The sequence below is a fragment of the Pseudochaenichthys georgianus genome, chromosome 22, assembly GCF_902827115.2.
Source record: "Pseudochaenichthys georgianus chromosome 22, fPseGeo1.2, whole genome shotgun sequence".
Lineage (NCBI taxonomy): Eukaryota > Metazoa > Chordata > Actinopteri > Perciformes > Channichthyidae > Pseudochaenichthys > Pseudochaenichthys georgianus.
The window spans coordinates 22,341,556-22,361,772 of NC_047524.1; the positions used below are offsets into that span (position 1 = coordinate 22,341,556).

General features: G+C 41.8%; 2 protein-coding genes across 3 annotated transcripts; one reads left to right on the forward strand and one right to left on the reverse strand.

The window, feature by feature from the left end:
* The first annotated feature begins 19 nt into the window (after window positions 1–19).
* On the forward strand, window positions 20–5,386 carry qrsl1 (glutaminyl-tRNA amidotransferase subunit QRSL1). Its single transcript, XM_071201651.1, is given in 14 exon segments — window positions 20–114; window positions 655–814; window positions 891–989; window positions 1,507–1,603; window positions 1,790–1,951; window positions 2,045–2,220; window positions 2,437–2,549; window positions 2,791–2,943; window positions 2,945–2,984; window positions 3,644–3,769; window positions 3,904–3,986; window positions 3,988–4,059; window positions 4,062–4,113; window positions 4,779–5,386. Coding segments are annotated over 14 exon segments (1,569 nt in total). The 5' UTR covers window positions 20–90; the 3' UTR covers window positions 4,991–5,386.
* A 5,850-nt stretch (window positions 5,387–11,236) lies between these two features.
* On the reverse strand, window positions 11,237–18,399 carry LOC117468168 (zinc finger MYM-type protein 1-like). Of its 2 annotated transcripts, XM_034112178.2 has the most exons (4): window positions 16,779–18,399; window positions 16,575–16,686; window positions 12,746–12,943; window positions 11,237–12,131 (listed from the first exon to the last, which is right to left on the reverse strand). In XM_034112178.2, exons 1-3 carry the CDS (start codon window positions 18,194–18,196, stop codon window positions 12,887–12,889), a joined length of 1,587 nt encoding a protein of 528 aa, XP_033968069.1. In that variant the 5' UTR covers window positions 18,197–18,399; the 3' UTR covers window positions 11,237–12,131; window positions 12,746–12,886. The 2 variants fall into 2 exon arrangements, with proteins under 2 accessions (XP_033968069.1, XP_033968070.1); XM_034112179.2 differs by lacking the exon at window positions 12,746–12,943.
* Window positions 18,400–20,217: the final 1,818 nt, after the last annotated feature.

The window sequence follows — 20,217 nt, forward strand, 5'->3', positions numbered from 1 at the left end:
GGTCAAACAAACATGGCAGCCTGCAGGGGCTCCACACTGTACGAAGGTTGTTAATTATTTTTGAAAGGTTACCATACAAATACTATAAAAATGCTCAGCCTGACAATAAGGGAGGTTAGTACGACTATTCACTGTTCTCCATGTCTGTTTAGAGCATTTAACAGTTAATTACATATTGGTCGTTGTGTACTGTCAAATCAAACCAGCTTGAAGTGAAACAATATAACATGTGTGAAAATGTGTTTTATAAATGCTTAAACATATTGTTGGTCCTTACAACGTTGTATGAATGTATTAACTTAAGAATGTGTAGATACCTGTCTTAATTTTATACAGTTTGTCAAGAAATATCTTTATCTGCAGCCCTGAACTGAAAAGTGTCTGTTTCAGATTGTTATTTATTATTAATATATGATTGGGTTATAACTAATATATAAACCTTAACATTCAACGTTTCAAGGTGAGGCTTTTCAAATAAATATTGGGTAACATCATAATTATGTACCTTTGTTTTGTAATTTTGGACACCTGAATAGAATGGAGCTATAATGTGCTATTCCTAAACTGACAACCAAGTGTTTATTCTCAAAATGGTAAATTAAGTAAAATTGACGAGTCACATTCCATAACTTGTTCTTCATCATTGTTCTCCAGGTGTCTTTGGCGCTCAGGGAGGGAAGAATCTCCCCAACAGAGCTTTGTAGGAAGTGTCTGAATCGCATTAAGAAAACACAACATCTCAATGCCTACATCACTGTGACGGAGGAGCTGGCGCTGAAGCAGGCTCAAGAAGCAGAAACTAGACTGCTGCAAGGTGTGGAAACACGAGCGTGCATTTCTATACATTCTTAGTGAAGGCGTTGGGGTCACTGATCTTGTTTTTCCTTCAGGCACCCCCAGAGGTCCTCTGGATGGAATCCCTTTTGCAGTCAAGGATAACTTCTGCACAGAAAATATCAAGACTACATGTGCATCCAGGATGCTTAAAGGTCTGTGCATCCTAAACCTTCTGCATACTGCACACTATATACTTAATTAAAATGCACTGAATACTAAATACTAAATTAACAACTATTGGTATTATTTAACCAGCAGACTATTCAAACTGTAGTATACTCAAGTGGATCTGTCACATCTCCAATAATAGTGCACCAAACTTCAGGTATCTAAATAACAGGTGTTATTTAGATAAAAAAATCAACATTCTGGGAATATACATTTTTACTTTATTGCCTGATAACATATCAAAATGTAATAAAGTGAAAGCGATTAGCCTTGCTCAAAATATCACATGACTGATGGCCAAGACGCAATGCATTGTGAGGCTATTGAGTATGTGCAGCAGGCTAAGGTCTCATACCCATACATTCTTGCTTATGTAGTATACAGAAACACACTACAGACTTAATTGGCTTATTCCAAGTGTGGATAGTATAATAGTATGATTTAATACACGCCTATGTCTCATTTTTCCCGAAAAATAACATTATGTTACCTGTGCTTCAGACTACACTCCACCCTTCAATGCTACGGTGGTCCAGAAACTTTTTGACCAAGGGGCTGTTCTCATGGGGAAAGTCAACATGGATGAGTTTGCTATGGGGTAAGGGCATTGTTATCAATGGCTCAGTACTCACTGTCAGTAATGGATATTTCCAAACACCATATTATTTTATAAATAGCTTGATGAAGCTGTTTTACGGATTTTTACACATACAGAAAGAGACATTTTTGATAACTGGTTGGCAGTTTTCCTATTTATTTATCGATCGGTTTATTTCTCTTACAGTGCGGGCAGTACTGACGGGGCTTTCGGTCCGGTGAGGAACCCCTGGAGCTATTCTGCGTCCTACAGAGAGCAGACAGAGGCAACACCAGACTCTGACTGGGTCATCACAGGAGGAAGTTCAGGAGGAAGTGCTGCAGCTGTGGCTTCACTCACCAGCTACCTGTGAGGGAACGGAGGGAACATATTTACGAGTTGCATAACTGTTACAAAGAAAACAAGTTCAACAACTGAATACAATGAACTTTTACTGTACAGGGCATTGGGTTCAGACACAGGTGGTTCTACTCGTAACCCTGGGGCACTGTGTGGTGTTGTAGCCCTGAAGCCCACCTATGGTCTGCTGTCCAGACACGGTCTCATCCCCCTGGTCAACTCCATGGACGTCCCCGGTATCATCACCCGCAGTGTGAGCGACGCAGCCATCGTCTTAGGTAGGAACCTTTTGATGAACCTCCTCCAGGCCTACTGTACATAAAAAGATGTCTTGCTCTTAAAGATGGTGATTCCACATTTCCAGTTCTTCTAACCATGTAATATAAATAATAAGTGACACTACAAATAAACCAATATAGCACCTCAGCATTGTTGTTCTTTTTCATACTGCGATCCAATGATTAACCTAACCTTGGTTTTACTATGTCACACAGGAATCCTCCAAGGCCTTGATATTAAAGACTCAACAACAATTCCTGCCGCCTCGTCACTGACAGAGCTACCAGAACAATTTGATGTCAAGAACCTCTGTGTCGGCATTCCTAAGGTGAGTTTAGCTCCGTATTAAAATCATCTTCTCCTTAGAATGAACTGGAATAGTCAAAGACCTAGAGGTAAGCCATGACCTGTACTTGAACTGTATGTGTCTTAGCAGCATTATCATCAAGACAGATCCTTTGAACTGTATGTGTAGTAGCTTAAGATATTTGTAAGTGGTTAAAAAATATATGTGAACTCAAATGCATGGATTTTCTAAAGCTGCTTTTCTCTCCCTTCATGTATGTCAGGAGTACCACGCCCCCGGGCTGTCTGAGGAGACTGTAGCACAGTGGAGTCGTGTTGCTGACATGTTTGAGAGGGCGGGGGCGCGGGTGAAGCAAGTATCTCTCCCCCACACCCAGTACTCCATCGTGTGCTACCACGTCCTGTGTACCACTGAGGGTGGCGTCTAACATGGCCCGCTTCGACGGCCTAGAATACGGTATGAACCCGAGTACAATATATAAACTGTGCTTTGTGCACCAGTGCTTGGGGAAATGGCATATAGATCATATCTCAACTTTTTTAGGCATTGCTGCAATATCTTCTTATTTCCAACTGTTTATACTGTGCTACCCTTCAATGCTTTTGATCATTACAAGTGTGATAGTAAATGAATCTAAACAGTCCTTATGGTGGTATCTGTTATTAAGTTAGACAAATTATTAAAGACAATTCACTACTTTTTCTCTGAAGTATAGTTTGCAGAGCAAGGTTTTAAAAATGTTATTCATTTATATACATTCATTTATTATTTAATTTCTATTCCTTGTGTTTTTTTATTTCTTTTATTAATTATATGAAATACACTGACTGACTTTTATAATGAATGTAAAATATCCTATTATGTTCATTGAAAGGTTGCTTTTATTTTTGAAAAACCAAACCAAATCTCATGCCAGTATCTTCAAAACAAAGTGACAATTAAAGAATTGTCTGAGTGTAATAGTCATTTACTACATCCCACTTAGAACAAGACGCAATACATCGACTATATTACATATATCACCCACCCCATTTCACATTAGTTGCCACCTAACTTTCAGATTACACAGGGAATCTCTTTGACTATTTAACATTATGAAATGGCTCTCCTTTCAGGCCATCGCAGCGAGGTGGATAGCTCGACGGAGGCCATGTACGCCTCGAGCCGACATGAGGGCTTCAACGATGTAGTGAGAGGAAGGATACTGTCTGGGAACTACTTCCTGCTCAAACAGTAAGGCAGTGTACTAAAGTTGCACCTTTATTGAAAACTGTTTCTCTTTGGCCTCTTTTTCATATTGTATGCTGGAGCTGTAATGTTTCTGAAACATCAAGAACTAACTCTCTCCCTCTCCTCCTCACTCTCATTTTGCCAGGAAACTACGAGCACTACTTTGTGAAGGCTCAGCAAGTGCGGCGGCTGATCGCAGAAGACTTTAAGCATGTCTTCAGCTCTGGTGGTCGACGTGCTGCTGACGCCCACCACTCTGACTGATGCGGCCTGCTACTCCGACTTCACACAGGAAGACAACCCGCCCACCGCAGCACGCAGGAAGACGTCTTTACTCAGCCTGTTAACATGGCAGGTAGGCAGCAAGGCCTTCAGGAAGAACTGTTCAAGCACGCATAGGAAGTGTGGGAGGATGCATTCATGGATACTCCCACACACCGAAAACATTTTTTCTCTATAAAACCCACTTCAGTTTAGTTAATCTCATAAATTATAACCATATAATTTATAGGGAAGTTCAAATTGGCCCTATTGTGCTTTTTTGGGGTTTCCCCTTTCCTGTAGTGTGTTATATAGGTTTTTGGGCCTGAAACGCCATCACTATGTACCTCCAACATAATGTACATGATAACGGTAGGCTGAACATCTTCAGGCGGTTGACCAATCAATACAGAGCCAGCCAGCTAACCAATCAGAGCAGACTGGGTTCTGATTTCAGACGGAGGGAGAAAAGAGAAAACAGGCAGTATGAGAAAACAAAGAGCTTTTTGAACATCAAAGGAAGTAAACATGTCACAGTAGAGGTGCAAAAGGAAACAATTAACCTGTAAATGAGCATAATAGGCCCCCTTTAAAAGGGCAAAGGGGTATTTCACTTCTCTCTTTTCTTTGTTATTATCTGAAACCATAGGTAAACAACACATGATTATTTCGGCTGAAGACCTGAAGTGTACCTTTGAGTGAGTTAAATTATGTTCCACCTTTTATCACGCTACAAACGAACCTCTTTCTTCACCTCAGGTCTCCCTGCTGTTTCTGTGCCAACTGCTTTATCAAGACGGGGCCTTCCCATTGGTTTACAGCTCATAGGCCCCGCCCTCCAAGACCGGAAGCTGCTCAGTGTGGCCCAATGGATGGAGCAGAGGGTTGGGTTCCCCTCCATCAGTGACTATGGAGACTCCAGCAGGAATGATACTGGGAGGTCCAAACGAGAGCGGACTTCAGCTGTATGAAGAGAACTGTGGACTAAAAGTATAACTGGGACATTTCCGATGGAGTTTCAGCAAACCATCCAATAATTACAACAAAGCTTACTATCACTGTTTTACATCATGCATCATATTTTAAGTGCAGGGACATTGTGGTTAATCTGTGACACGCTGCTGTGTTTGTTTATCTAAAGGTGGCTATTAAAGATATGCAAGAAGGGATACTTATTAACTTTTCACTTTGTTTTATGACCAAATACCTTCTCAACTACTTACGCTCCCATTCGTATAAACTTTTCTCTGTGTTAAGAGCAGATAAGCAAATTATTAACATGGTAAACATTACACCTCCCGTATCACCTTGTTCTCAGACTATTCAATTATTGATTGAACAATAATAAATCAAAAACCTTGTGTTAATTTTGTTACGGTACATTTCTTAGCAAATGAAGAAATTGATGTATACAATATTCCCAATGCTTGTCAGAAATTATTTAAATTGTTTTTGTTCTACTACTGTCACATAAACATGACAACAGATCACATACTCCGACTGTTCGGCAAAATATGTATCACAATTAAAGGCCACGTCTCAAAGTTCCCTCCCGCCACGGAAGGGCAAAAATAAAGTGAGAAAGAAAAAAGAAATTGGAAACAAAATGTTCATAGAATTATGAACAGCTAGAGTTGCAAATAAAATGACATAATGGGGAGCTGAATTTAAGGAATGTATTTTTCATAATTGTAACTTTACTGTCAAAAAGCAAATGCCTGGCACTAATATTCTTCCGTACTTGTCACATTTGTCATATTTTCATATTAAATCTGAAAACTAAATTTTATAAACCTCATTTGCAGGCCCCATGGCATTTGAAAAAGAAATTCAATGTGTCCAATAATACAGGTGTGTTGGGAACAATCACATCAACAGAGTGCACACACATTTCTTACATTTGTGATCATTTTAGACTAGATCCACTATCACTCAATCTTGATATAGTGCCCAGGGATCCCCAAATCATTACATTGCATTTAGCTGATGCTTTTATCCAAAGCGACTTACAATAAGTGCATTCGACCAAGAAGATACAAACTTGAAGAAAACAGAATCATATAAGTACATCAGGTTTCATAGAGCCAAAACATTTCAAGTGCTACTCAACTGGCTTTAGATAAGCTAGTCCTTTGTTAGTATATAAGTGCTTTGGTTTGAATCCTACTTAAAGGACAGAAACAACTTTGTTTCTATTGGTAAATACACATCTGAGTTGACAAATATGACATGTGGGGTACCTCAAGGCTCCATCTTGGGGCCTCTTCTCTTTAACGTCTACATGCTACCACTGGCTCAGATAATGAAGAACAACAAAATAAGTTACCATAGCTATGCAGATGACACACAAATGTACGTAACAATTTCACCAGGAGACTATGCTCCAATTCAAACACTGAGTAAGTGCATTGAACAAATCAATGACTGGATGTGTCAGAACTTTCTCCAATTAAAAAAAGATAAAACTGATGGTAATGGTTTTTGGAGCCAATGCAGAACATTTAAAAGTTAGCACTGAGCTTCAGTCTGCAATGTTCAAAACAACAGATAAAGCCAGAAATCTAGGTGTAGTCATGGACTCTGACCTGAGTTTCAACAGTCACATTAAAACAGTTAATACATCAGCCTACCATCACCTAAAGAACATATCTAGGAGTAAAAGACTAATGTCACAGCAGGATTTGGAAAAACTTGTCCATGCTTTTATCTTCAGTAGACTCGACTACTGCAATGGTGTCTTCACAGGTCTCACTAAAAATCTATTAGAAAGCTGCAGCTGATTCAGAACGCCGCTGCTCGAGTCCTCACTAACACTAAGAAAGTGGATCACTCCTGTTCTGAAGTCTTTACACTGGCTTCCTGTGTGTCAAAGAATATATTTCAAAATACTGCTGCTGGTTTATAAAGCACTGAATGTTTAGGCCCAAAATACATTTCTGACCTCCTGCAAAATTATGAACCATCCAGATCTCTCAGGTCTTCAGGGACTGGTCAGCTTTCTGTCCCCAGAGTCAGAACTAAACATGGTAAAGCAGCGTTCAGTTATTATGCTCCAAATATCTGGAACAAACTCCCAGAAACCTGCAGGTCCGCTCCAACTCTTACTACTTTTAAATCCAGGCTGAAGACTTTTCTTTTTGTCGCTGATTTTAATTGAACTATTCATATCTTAGACTGCACTGTAACTTTATCATGTATTTTTTCTTTCAATATTTATTTTACTAGCTTTTCTTTTTAATGACTGATTTTAAATGCCATTTTCTTAATGTCTTTCATTTTTTATAAAGCACTTTGAATTGCCTTGTGTTGAAAAGTGCTATATAAATAAACTTGCCTTGCCTTGCCTTTGTTAGTCATTCTTTGTTAGTAATTCTATCGCTCGAAGTGGAGTCGAAAGAGATGAGTTTTCAGTCTGCGCCGGAAAATGTGTAAGCTTTCTGCTGTCCTGATTTCAATGGGGAGCTCATTCCACCATTTTGGAGCCAGGATAGCAAACCCACATGTTTTTGCTGATGGGAACTTGGGTTCCCCCTCGCAGTGCGGGTGCAGCGAGCCGTTTGGCTGATGCAGAGCGGAGTGCACGTTCTGGGGTGTATGGTTTAACCATGTCCTGGATGTAGGAAGGGCCAGATCCATTCACAGCATGGTACGCAAGTACCATTGTCTTGAAGTGGATTCTAGCAGTTACTGGAAGCCAGTGAAGGGAGCGGAGGAGCGGCGTGGTGTGGGAACATTTAGGAAGGTTTGAAGACCAGACGAGCTGCTGCATTCTGGATGAGCTGCAGAGGTCGGATGGCACATGCAGGTAGACCAGCCAGGAGGGGAGTTGCAGTAGTCTAGGCATGAGATGACGAGAGCCTGGACCAGAAGCTGCGTCGCTTTCTGGGTCAGGTGGGGATGCATCCTCCTGATGTTGTAAAAGCGTTTTGTGCTATCTGCAGCAGCGGGTTGTAGCAGCGATGTTTGCAGTGAAGGACAGGTTGTTATCTAGGGTCACACCCAGATTCCTTGCAGTCTGAGTCGGGGAAACAACAGAGGGGGCGATGTTGATTGTCAGGTCAAGAGTGGGACAATCTTTTCCAGGAAGGAAAAGCAGTTCAGTCTTGTCAAGGTTGAGCTTGAGGTGGTGAGCAGACATCCACTGAGAGATGTCTGCTAGACAAGCAGAGATGCTTGCGACGACCTGGGTCTCTGAGCGGGGAAAGGACAGAATTAATTGGGTGTCGTCAGCGTAGCAGTGGTAAGAAAAACCATGCGGGCTAATGACAGATCCGAGTGAGTTTGTGTACAAGGAGAAGAGGAGAGGATCATGAACAGAGCCCTGAGGGACCCCTGTAGATAATTGACAAGGGTCGGACTCTGACCCTCTCCAAGTTACCCTGTAGGTACGGTCTTTGAGGTAGGATGTGAGGAGGGATAGTGCAGAGCCTGAAACTCCAAATTCTTGGAGAGTGCGAAGGAGGATCTGATGGTTCACCGTGTCGAATGCAGCAGATCCTGCCTAACTGTTGCTATAATTAGCATGCAGCAAGGATACATGCTAAGTTTAGCACACAACCTGTTCTATATTAGTTGGACAGAGGACAATTTAGTCCGACACATCTATTTAGGACTCTAGCCATAGCATGCTACATCAAGACAATTAAGAATGGAATTAAAATGCGAGATACAGCTTGTTCCTGTGATTCTGAAGGCAATTAGGAGCCTAATCTCTAAAGAAGTGGTTGTGACTTTTTGAGAACTGCATCTATTCCCATATTATTGCTGTTTACACTCTGCTTCTAGGCTTTTTTGTTAAGCTATGCTAATCGCCTAGCAGGCTCCCCAAAAATATGAAACTATGTGAAACATTGGTACAGATATGAGGATCCTTATCATTTCACTTTGCTCCTTCAAACCACTGGTCGAAAGTAATTCTAGACTGAGTATGGAGGGAAAGTTACAAATGACCTCTTATCACACTTTACATGGGTTTCTCCATATGTGAAAATGTGTATGAAAGGTAGAGCTTTCAGTCAAACAGTGGATCTAACCTTGTTGTATTTTCAATAATCCACACGAGGAGGAACACAGAGTCCCATGCGTGACTCTTGTTTCCTTTGACATATTACTCTCCGGATGTGCAGATTTGCCGGCTATCTCCTTCTCCTCTCTTTCATCCTTTCTCCTCCCCTCCCACCTGCCCTGCTCTTTCCTGTGTCTCTTATTTGATCCTGGTCTCTGTGTTCATTTAGCAAATGTCGCCCTTGCTCTCGGCTGATATAGAAGGACGTGCTAATAAAAACTCAGCAAAGCACAGCCTCCTCACATAAGCCATGTTTCTTCCCAGGTACAATTCTGATAGATGAAAAGGTTAACTATAAAACAGTATATCCCTTTAAGCTCTGACACTGAATTACACCACAGCTCTATATATGAATATAAAGTACTGCAAATTGTAAACTACCCTAACAGTGCTTTGCGCAAAATGAAGTGTTTAGTGTCATATTAAGAGGTGACATTGATTATGATGTTTGTTATTGGTTAAGGAGGGGAAGTTGATTTTCATAGAAATAGTGTGTGTGTGTGTGTGTGTGTGTGTGTGTGTGTGTGTGTGTGTGTGTGTGTGCCTGTTCCTGTTCCTCTTTAAACCAGAGGATTAGTGGCACAGCTGGGTGTTGCCAGGTGAAAGGATCTCCCAAACTCACAGGCTGGCTCCTTCAGCTTGCTGTACCTTCAACAGATTACATTGGGGTTGCATAAGCTCAGCATGCTTTAAAAGACTGTTTTGTGGATGCCACTTGTTTCTAGAAGTGTGATAAACTATTGACCTTTTGCCCAGTGCATGCTTGAATAGCAGCCAGCTCTCTGTGTGGATAGGTTAGACTCTTTTTCAATTTGGCAAAAGAGGGTTAAGGTGGAATGTAACTATATCTGTGTTTCTGCCACTGCCACCTTTATGACCCCCTACTCATTTGCATATTTGCTCATTACATTTCAGAACACTGCAAGTAATCAACTTGGGGACTTTCAACATTTTTCAAAAGTATGGAAATGTACAAGACATATCTTTTAGGGGTGTTCTATCAACATAGGTAGGTTTCATGGTGATATCTATAAGTAAACTATTTACCAATACTGGAAACGAGAGAAGAGAGGGCCACAGGTTTGTTTTGAATCATAGTGGTCAACAACATTAGGACAATGCCTTATCTGGATTTAGTGCATGAGAATGGTAAATGTTACATTTCTTTATCAGAGACTTATGTTCCGCATGTATACAGTGTGTTGAAGGAGCGTCCCAGAAATGATGATGCATTCCATGATGGCTTTACTGTACATGTAATAAATGAAAGGATGTTTATAGTTTCATTTATCATGGTTATAAAACTTCTGTACGAAAGTGTGATTAATGGAGTTGTTCCTGTTGCTAGGCTGTGCCAAGTCTCTACCTGACTGGCAAGGGACCACAGTACCCTTTAAGTCGTACACTTTTTACATAGTAAAGACAATGCAATTTAACATAGCACTCTTTTTTTTTTATTATGCTTTAGATCATGGTGTGTGGTTTTGAATAAAGGTTTTTGGTAAAAAGAGCGATGTAAATTCCTTGGAAATATGAAACCCAAGAGTTGCTTCCTGTTCCTTTAAATGCAACCGCTAAGCCTACAGCATAGAAGGCTTGACATTTGAGATAGAATACTACAGAGGAATTAAGATTTCATTGAGGACATATTAGCCTGCTTTAAGCGAACGCCTACTGCCTTGCTAACAGATCTGTACTTAGGTGCAGTGGTGAAGTTAGGAAAATGCTAATGTCAGCATCCTTATAAGGATTCTAACATTCTTAAAGGTGGGGTAGGTAAGTGTTGAGAGAAACCGGCTCGAGATACACTTTGTTATATTCCATGGAATGCTCTTAACATCTCCGATAGCAATGAATATCTTAAGAGCTTTGACAAAAAATCGTTTCCCCATTTTCTTTTCAAAAATATTTTTATGAATTTTTCTTGTTCAACACAGAATTCCCACAGATGTGCCGAAACAGTATCACAATGCAGTGAATTTTAATTTTATTTTAGCGTGCTATGTAGCATTCAAGCGTATGTTTTGCAGGTTTCCTATATTCCGCCAGTTAAATGTCCTCTTAAGACAAATGACTGAGGAAACATCTGTATGTTCTCATCCTTGCTTTTTTCCCTACAGCAAATGTCCAAATGTTCCAATACATCTAAGGCCTTTGATCCACAACATCAAACAAGATGCCTCAAATGTGCAGGATAGACTGTTTCCCTGACTTCAGACTGGTATTACCAAAGGGGCTTAATCGATTTTAACAATTAGAATTGAATTTGAATAACCATTCCCTTACAGCAAGGACCCTGGGAACTACAGGTATCTGGTCAAAAAAACTAAATAATGGACAAATAGAAATGTTGACATGGATGACCCCAAATGAAAGGATTAGGAATCACTTAAGCAATGAATCCTGAATGGTAAATGAATGTGTGTACAAATCTATCCAATAGATGACGAGACTTTTCACTCAAAGATACTGAAACATTGGCGGCTGGTGCATCTTTTTCCAGGTGGGACTATACCAAAACTGCACCTATTTTCTGTACATAATTTTGCCCTTGAGGGACGCAAATTTGTCCACGACTCTGTGGTTGAAGTCAGGCATGTCTTTCACAAGTTTTCTCTCCATAGAAAGCATGGCCAAGGCATTGAGACGATCCTGGGACATTGTGTTCCTGAGGAAGGTCTTGATTCTCTTCAGCGTTGAGAAGCACCTCTCAGATTCATCTGTGGTCATGGGAGTGGTGATCTGGATCTTCAGCAGTGCCACAGTCTCTGAAAAGGTGTCCTGAAGATTGTTCTGCATGAAGAGCTGGTACAGAGCCACAGCACCCCTGCAGTTCTTAAACTCATCGTTGCTGTAGATGAGTGACAGTTCGTTTTTCAGCTTGCTCTGGTTCAGCAGTGGGTAAGCCTCCATCGTGGTGTCCAGTGCTTCTTCAGGAAAATGGCAGTTGTACTGCTGGAATTTGTCTCCCTGCAGCAGTGTAGCACTGATCAGGTGCTTGGTGAAGGAGAACCGCTGTTGGTATGGCCCAAGATAGTGTCACAAACCTAAAAAATGAAAGCACCAAATTAGTACAATATGGAAATGTCAATATTACAATATATATCAAGTTGTACCATATCAAAATATAATCTGTAAAAACGATTTGATGAATGCATACATTTGATAGGAACCATGCAAATGACCATAGTGTCACTCTAAAAGTTAGGCCACCTTAGCTGTAAATACTGGTAGATTCAGGATTATATATCTTATAGTAAACTATGTACAGATTGCTAAGTATCAGGGGCGGTTCTAGGGGGGGGCCAGTGCCCCTTAACACTGACTTTGGACCCCCCTGAAAATGAAAAGTGTATGATTAAACGATTTCGTTATTTGTCATTCTAGTCGGACCCATTAGAGCGTAAAAACTGTAACTATAAGTATCTGAAATAAATATGTGTACCAATAACTGTATTGCATTGTTTTCTTATGCGCAATTACTTCATACTGTCACGCCCTGGCTCAAGGACGGACAAAGGAAGGAGACCACACATGATTCATCCAATTGAAGTGCATTTATTTAAGGAACTAAATTAACTATGAAGTCAGTTAATCAGTAATGTGTGTAGTGTGTGGGTGTGTGAACATGCATCAGTATATAAAGAAAGAACAAACAAACCAAGGTCCAGTAGAGCCAAGCAACCCAAGAGGAGAGAAAGACTGACTGCTCAGGCACCCATACTTGTAGCTGAGCAGTCAACCCAAATCAGGTGTCAGCAATCTCTCCTGATTTGGGGAGTGGCTAACCAGGGACCTGAGGCTAAGGCCTAGGGGCCGTCACACCTCCCCCCTTAAGAATGAGGTAGCACCTCAGATCCTGAAACAAAACAAGAACATTAGACACAACATTTTCTTCCAATTCATAAATCTGAGTAACACGTCTCAGAGCACATACAAACTGCATTATAAGCCTATCAAAAGTGATACTAGGCAAAGAAGGAACTATGACAAAAAGTACCTGAGGTGACTACCGAAATTTGCACAAAACCCGCAATCATTACAGCCTAACCCCAGGAAAAGCAACTACTGCTGCTTAGTGGACGAAACAGGGAATGCCTGTACGGCCAAAACTTCAAGAAGAATGGGACGAAGCTCCCCTTGCCTGCCCCATCTTACCCAAAGAGGTTACTGTAGCTCTCTTTCACATACTTCCGTGTGTTACAAATGTTGCACTCTGACCTTCTAGCCCAATTGACATTGCCACATGTTTTGCACTTCCAATCATATACACTGAAGAGACCCCTGCTCTTCCCAGCCAGAGTTTTCCAACTATCTGTTCCTCCAGCGTTCATCATATGTGCCCTCATGGTTTCTTCCTGCCACATCTGTAACAACTGCTTCTTCTAGCAAAGTTCATCATTCCACACTTATCCGGACAAAACCAGTCCTCGCCTCTAACATGAAAACTCTTTCCTTCAATGTTTATTTTGTTAACCCTGAATGGCTTTGCATGATCTGGCCAAACACGACCACCTGCCAGGTCATTTCCCAAAATGATGTCCACTCCAGTCACGGGCAACTCTGAACGAACACCAACCTCCACTTCTCTCTGGACCAAATCACAGGACAGAAACAGTTTATGCTCAGGCAAAGAAATGGTTTGCAGACCAATCCCTCTAACTGGAACACAGCGCCCCGTGTCTGAATCTGGAGAAAAAGGCAAGATGGCCTCCCTCACCAAAGTATTCAAAGCGCCTGAGTCCCTCAAAATCCTGACTTGAACTTTCTTGTCACTCCCAACTAGAGTTACAAAACCGTCAGAGATAAACGGAGCATAACCCGACTCAACCTCTGAGATATCAATTGCCTTACCCTGCATTTGCAATGGAGCCAAGACTTCTGTTTCACCAACTCTGGGATTATGAACAGTTGTAGCCAAACCAACTGACTTCACATGAAAATTGTTGCTTTTCCCCTCTAGCAAAGGACATTCTTTTTTCCAATGACCCTGTTGATGGCAATAATGACACATTTGCATTGCTTGTGCCATTAGGATGCTGTGCAAACTTTGGGGACAACGATCCTGCTTTCTGAGATTCATTCCTTTCATAACGCTCACCAAAGATGCGCCTGTGCGTCAACACATACTCATCAGCCAGTACTGCTGCCTCCCTAGGACATGTGACTTTATGTTCATTAATAGAGGTTGCAATGTTCTCAGGGACAGACTGTTTCAACTGCTCCAGAATGATTAAATCACATAACTGATCCAATGTTTTTACCCCAGAAGAAGAGTACCAGCGCTTGAAATGCAAGATCAAATCCCGTGTAAATTCCACATGTGTTTTGTTACCACTCTTTCGCCAGTCTCTAAAACGTTGGCGGTACGCTTCAGGCACCAACTCATAAGCCTTCAAAACAGACGATTTCACCGTATCATAATCTTTACAGGCGTCAGAAGATAAAGCGGAGTAGGCTTCTTGTGCTTTACCTGTAAACACACACTGCAACATTAAAGTTCTGTCCTCATCAGGCCAGCCCCTTAAGTCAGCAACACGCTCAAACAGACAAAAAAAAGTGTCTATATCATTTTCATTAAACTTTGGCAACAACAGTAAATCACTTGCAACATCAAAGCATGAACTTACAAGTTCCTCAGTCAATGCCGATGCAGACATTTTACCTGCGCTAATCAAAGCCAATTTTTGCAGTTCCAAATACAGTTTCATTTGTTCTAACCTCAAAATCAACAATCTTTCCTGTTGTTCAAATGTTAAACCAGACACATAATTAGTGACCATGCTCTTCTTACCTCCCCTGTCCATCAGTACCGCACAGTCTAGCAAATGAGCTTTTAGAACACTTTTCAGGGTTTCCTTTGTTTGCTTGGAATCAAAATCAACAGAGTAATAATGAGCAATCTTCACCAACTGCTCCTTTGTACATTGCTCCAACAACTCAGCCGAGGGACACTGAACAAAATCTTCCACAATGTTAGCCATATCAAACCACACAAATCTAGCAACCAAGATAACCACATTGAGGTAACATACACCGAACCTTTACACTATGCAACAACAACTGGTGACTCCCCATGCTCAACTAACTCATTAGAGTATGTCCCTTATCTGACTAAACTCGTACCTAGTCTTCGTACAGATACTTGTGGCGGGTATTTATTCACTGAAACCCAGTGGTACTGGAAAGCAACTGTATACACAGCGACCCCACAAGAAACCATGGACGTGATCCCGAGACAACTGCTCTAGCCACTTTCTCTGTCACAGACTCTCTATTAGAACCTGCTGCTTGGCCTCACAGAGGAGAACACCAGTCACATGCCACACCAAACATTTAGCATATTTACCTCAAAGAAAACTGGCCTAAACTAGATTATAATAAAGCTCTCCAAAACAACTACATCCATGTGTGATACTCCAACCTAAATTAGCACAGAAAATTCATACCAACAAAATGTATGTCAAAATTTGACTTTTGACTTTAGACGAGCCCCCATGTCACGTCCTGGCTCAAGGACGGACAAAGGAAGGAGACCACACATGATTCATCCAATTGAAGTGCATTTATTTAAAGAAACTAAATTAACTATGAAGTCAGTTAATCAGTAATGTGTGTAGTGTGTGGGTGTGTGAACATGCATCAGTATATAAAGAAAGAACAACCAAACCAAGGTCCAGTAGAGCCAAGCAACCCAAGAGGAGAGAAAGACTGACTGCTCAGGCACCCATACTCGTAGCTGAGCAGTCAACCCAAATCAGGTGTCAGCAATCTCTCCTGATTTGGGGAGTGGCTAACCAGGGCCCTGAGGCTAAGGCCTAGGGGCCGTCACAATACTGTCTTTGTCTTTTTCGTCCTGCATTTATTGTCCCCCTCTCAGAAAAGAAATGGCCCCAGCCCGGCCCCCCGGCCCCCCCCCCCGGTCAAATTGGTCTAGAACCACCACTGGTAGGTATATATAGTTTTTACCTAACTGAGATTTGTACAAAAGACTAATTAAAGGAAAACCCTGAATAAAAGAGTGGAGAAGCATATCAAATGCAGACGCTTCTGAGCACCAGGGCTAACTAAATAGTTTGACGAGTGTGATAATGATGTGAATAAAATGCTATGGCCGTTAGTTGCTGATGTTTTGTATACTGTGAGTGTATTGTATTATTTAAACTGACATGACAAAGATTGCAATTAAATTCAACTTGCAATTGATCAAGTGATGTCTGTGACTGTCTCTTAGGCTGCATGTCATTTTGTCACATCATGTTTGTTTTTCATTCCAACTGTTGGACTCAGGCCTTTTTTGTAGAGATTTTAAATAATTTATGAAAGGGGACACTTCCTTTGTCCCACCTCTACAGTTTCATCTTGCATTAGTAAGTTAGAAAATGTATAGAAAGGACCTACTTTAAGGTGCGTAATGTCTTTTCTGCACAATGCAGCACTAACACAATTGAAAACATTGTAAAAGAGCACACATTTAGCTTCCATCTCACCTCTGTAGCGAGCATCTGAAGTTCACCTGGGCCCAGTGTGCGCCGCTTCTTGCCCAGCTGCTGCTGAGATGCACAGCTGCTGTGTTCTCCACAGAAAGTAGGGAGGGAATCTCTGAAGAGAAAAGGTATAGATTTAGTTGACAGGTAAACAAATTGAAATTGTACATAATAATAATGTTACATACAACATACATATGAATTTACCTGATCTTTTTAACGTTGTCGGTGAACTCCTGCATGATTGCCTGAACAAAGACTGAGTTGACGGTCCGCTTCTGGAGCTGGTTGTAGAGAACATCCACATGTGGCATGATGCGATGGAACAGTTCCAGGAAGAAACGGAAGGTATCATCCTCCAGTATTCTCACAAAGCCTCCAGCTTCCCTCGTAGTGTTGGGATCAAACTCGCCGGAGTCCCTGATGGTTTCAAAACACTGGAGGAGGTCATCTTTGTGCTCAAACACAGTCTTCACAGTACAGCTGTGGAAATTCCATCTCACCGTGCATGCTCTTGGGAGCCTGTGGGCCACCACTTTATCCAGCACGATGGTTCTCTTGGGAGATCTAGCAAAGAAACCAGAGATTCCACCCAGGTCAGAGAAGAACTGTCTCACCCTGGTGATGTGAGATGTCACCTGCTGCATGATGAGGTTTAGTTGGTGAGCATAGCAGTGGACATAGTGTGCATTCACATAGACGTCTTGAACCTTCTTCTGCACACCACCCGTGGTTCCTCTCATGACACTTGCCCCATCATATGCCTGGGAAATGAGCTTGCTCTTCTGGTCATCAGGGAGAATGGAGCTCAACCTATCCAGAAGCGCAGTGGCAATGGAATCAGCTGTGGCACCCTGGTGAGATATAAACTCAAAAAACCTCTCTTGCACATCATGGGCTTTGTCAATGTAACGGATCACAAGGACGAGTTGACACTGCGTGGAAATGTCCATTGTTTCATCAACCTGGATGGAGACAAAGTCTGCACTCCTGATTTCTTCCAAAATGCACTCTCTCAAAACTGATAGCATACAGTCAAGGAGCTCATTTTGTATTGTCTTAGATGTTCCCTTAAACACAGTGGCAGTCTGCAGATGCTCTTTTAGAACCACATCCAGTGATGCAACAAAATCCACCAATCCTCTAAAAATATCAGGATTTTCTGAGCTTTCACTCTCGTCATGTCCACGCAGGGCAAGCTCAAAGGCACCACAGAACTTGACACAGTCTATTATTTTAGAAAGGATGTGCCGGTTTTTGTCCACCTCCTCGTTATGCTTACGGATGCCTATCCTGTAGTCTTCGTCGAGTTGGACAGCTATGTTTACTCTTCCAAACATGGCTAGTTGCATAGCATTTTCCATGTGGACTTTACTTTGTTCATGCTTTTTTGCTTTCTCTGATAGGTGTTTTAAGTCATTAACACCTTTCTGAGTCCATGCTAGGTCTGATCTAGAAGTCCGGAAAAGGAGGCAGGGGAAGCAAAATAAAGTGTTGGTGTCGCTACAGCCAGTTAGCCAAGCCTTTTTGCTAAACCAGCTCCTTGAGAAACAGCGATGAAAATGCTTACGTCTGTCCTTTGACTCCTGCCTAATGGCGATGTCGGGCCAATCAGGACCAAGCATTTTACTCTCAGCTTTCCCTCCAGTGTCCTCCCCTCAAAAGGGGTTTCTTTGAGTGATTTAACTGAATTTTCCTTCTCAATATTGATCGCCATTGAAGTTCCGAGAGACGGGAGTCCGAGGCGGTGTGTACAAATACAAAGCTGGTCTTTTATTCAACATGGAACAGCATGTAAACAAACTCAAGCCCGGGGAAACTGACTGACCGGAAAACGGAAGTTCGTGTAAACTAAAATGTCCGTGCGGAACAATTAAATGGCTCTGCCCCCACCCATAGTTCCGTGAGTGAATGATGTCATGTGAATGATGTCAACCCACCACATTATTTTTGCTTACACTCCTGCCCTAAATGTATAAACGCTGTGATTATACATTTTACTGACATCAACTATATAATATGTACCTTGTTAATAATAAAAAAAAGTATAAAATTAATACAAATGTAAGTATTTTGTTAATGACAATCTAGAATGTGGGAAACTTTTGAACCAATTTTGGAAACTTTTGAACCAATCACCCATAGCAACCACCCTTTGCTGTGAGGTGCTGTAAGTATTCTGGAAAACCACAGAGACTGTGTAGTGATATCTGTTTCCAGCACATGATAGTCTTTGACTTATTGATAAGCAACAAAGTCCAGCCTGTTGTTTTAGACTGCATAGAAGCACTTTGCAATGACTGCTGAATCAATGTTGAGGGATAAACCTTGCTCTTAAAGCCTGAAGCATTGTTGTAATTGTAAAAAACTGAGCGGCCATTTAGTGGCTGGTGTCAATCCACTTATCAGAGGCTTCAGCGTCATGGTTTTGAAATGCAGATTTCTGGTGGGAAAAGCAAAGAACAAGTGAGAGTGGTTGTACACTCATTGATAAGGGCCCTTCACCTTTCCTGATCCCTCTCTCTCTTTTTTATTTACTCTCAATCATGTGCTCCCTGCCCCCTTCTCTCGCAGCAAACAAACACAGATGCCTGAATTCAGGTTTCTCCTTAGGTTTCAGGTGGGAGGGAGCCGAGGAGATGGGTGGAGTGGCTGGAGGAGGGCCTTAAGTGGTTACACTCTAGCGGTCGACTAAAGGAGAGCTCTTCTCTCGATCACCTGACCGCACTCCAGCAGCATTACAGTTTCACGGCCACACTGCAGGAATGTGGCCAGTGCTTCGTCAGGCCTCTTTTCCTTTGGATTATAAACTAGAGACTAAGGGAAAACAAACTAAAGCAATGTACTCCGGACAATATTAGGATAGTCAAATCCAGAAATTGTCTGGAGTTTACATTTCACTCATTTAATGACATTGTCCGAAAGGCTCTCAACTACTGGAAATGCTCAGTGTGTTTTAGGTCAGGGGGTGCATCATGGTAGTGTGAAGGAGGACATATCACGGTTATCTTGTCGTTCCTTGAATTGGTCTGATGACCTAGCCCTCAGCCTTTAGGAACAGTTCACATTTCCCCCTGCATCTTTGGGAACATGACTCTTCTTTAGCTTTGGCTGTTGGTTTTCTTGAGTTTTCCCACTAGCCTTAAAACAGAAACATCAACAATGGTTTAGCAATAATTCTCCAGACAATGAGCTTCTATTCACACGAGTTCAAAGTAGGATCTATTGGAGCGGGCAGGGGTAAAGTAAAGCTAACATGTCCAGTGACAATGATTTGGACCATTTGGGTTCTCACAGCTCCTATTGGTAATATTAGTTCAGGGTTCCTGTGCATGTTTGATATGAGCTTGAGAGATATGCAAGATTGAGAACATCTTGAATAAAAAAAGGTTATGAGGAAGAAGTGTGGGGGGGGGGGGGGGCAGGATGAGAGGCAGGCCCATGGAGCAGATAAGATGAGCTGGACAATACAGCCATTGTCATGTGATCACAGTGGGATGCAATTCCCACACAGATCGGGGAGTATGCACAGCAGGGGGAGGGGTAAAGGGAGGGAGGGGGAGCAACAGGTGAATTCCAGCAGCCTGTCTTTCACATATAGAGAGGGCCTTTGACGGCAAAGCCCCCGAACCAGGTGAAGGAGGCC

Excerpts from the sequence above, each read along its gene's own strand:
- LOC117468168 (XM_034112179.2), bottom strand. The coding sequence starts at position 18,196 with ATGCTTGGTCCTGATTGGCCCGACATCGCCATTAGGCAGGAGTCAAAG. Across the intron at positions 16,687-16,778 it reads GACAACGTTAAAAAGATCAG|AGATTCCCTCCCTACTTTCT; the intron begins GTAAATTCATAT and ends TTTTCTCTTCAG. Across the intron at positions 12,132-16,574 it reads TTCAGATGCTCGCTACAGAG|GTTTGTGACACTATCTTGGG; the intron begins GTGAGATGGAAG and ends TTCATTTTTTAG.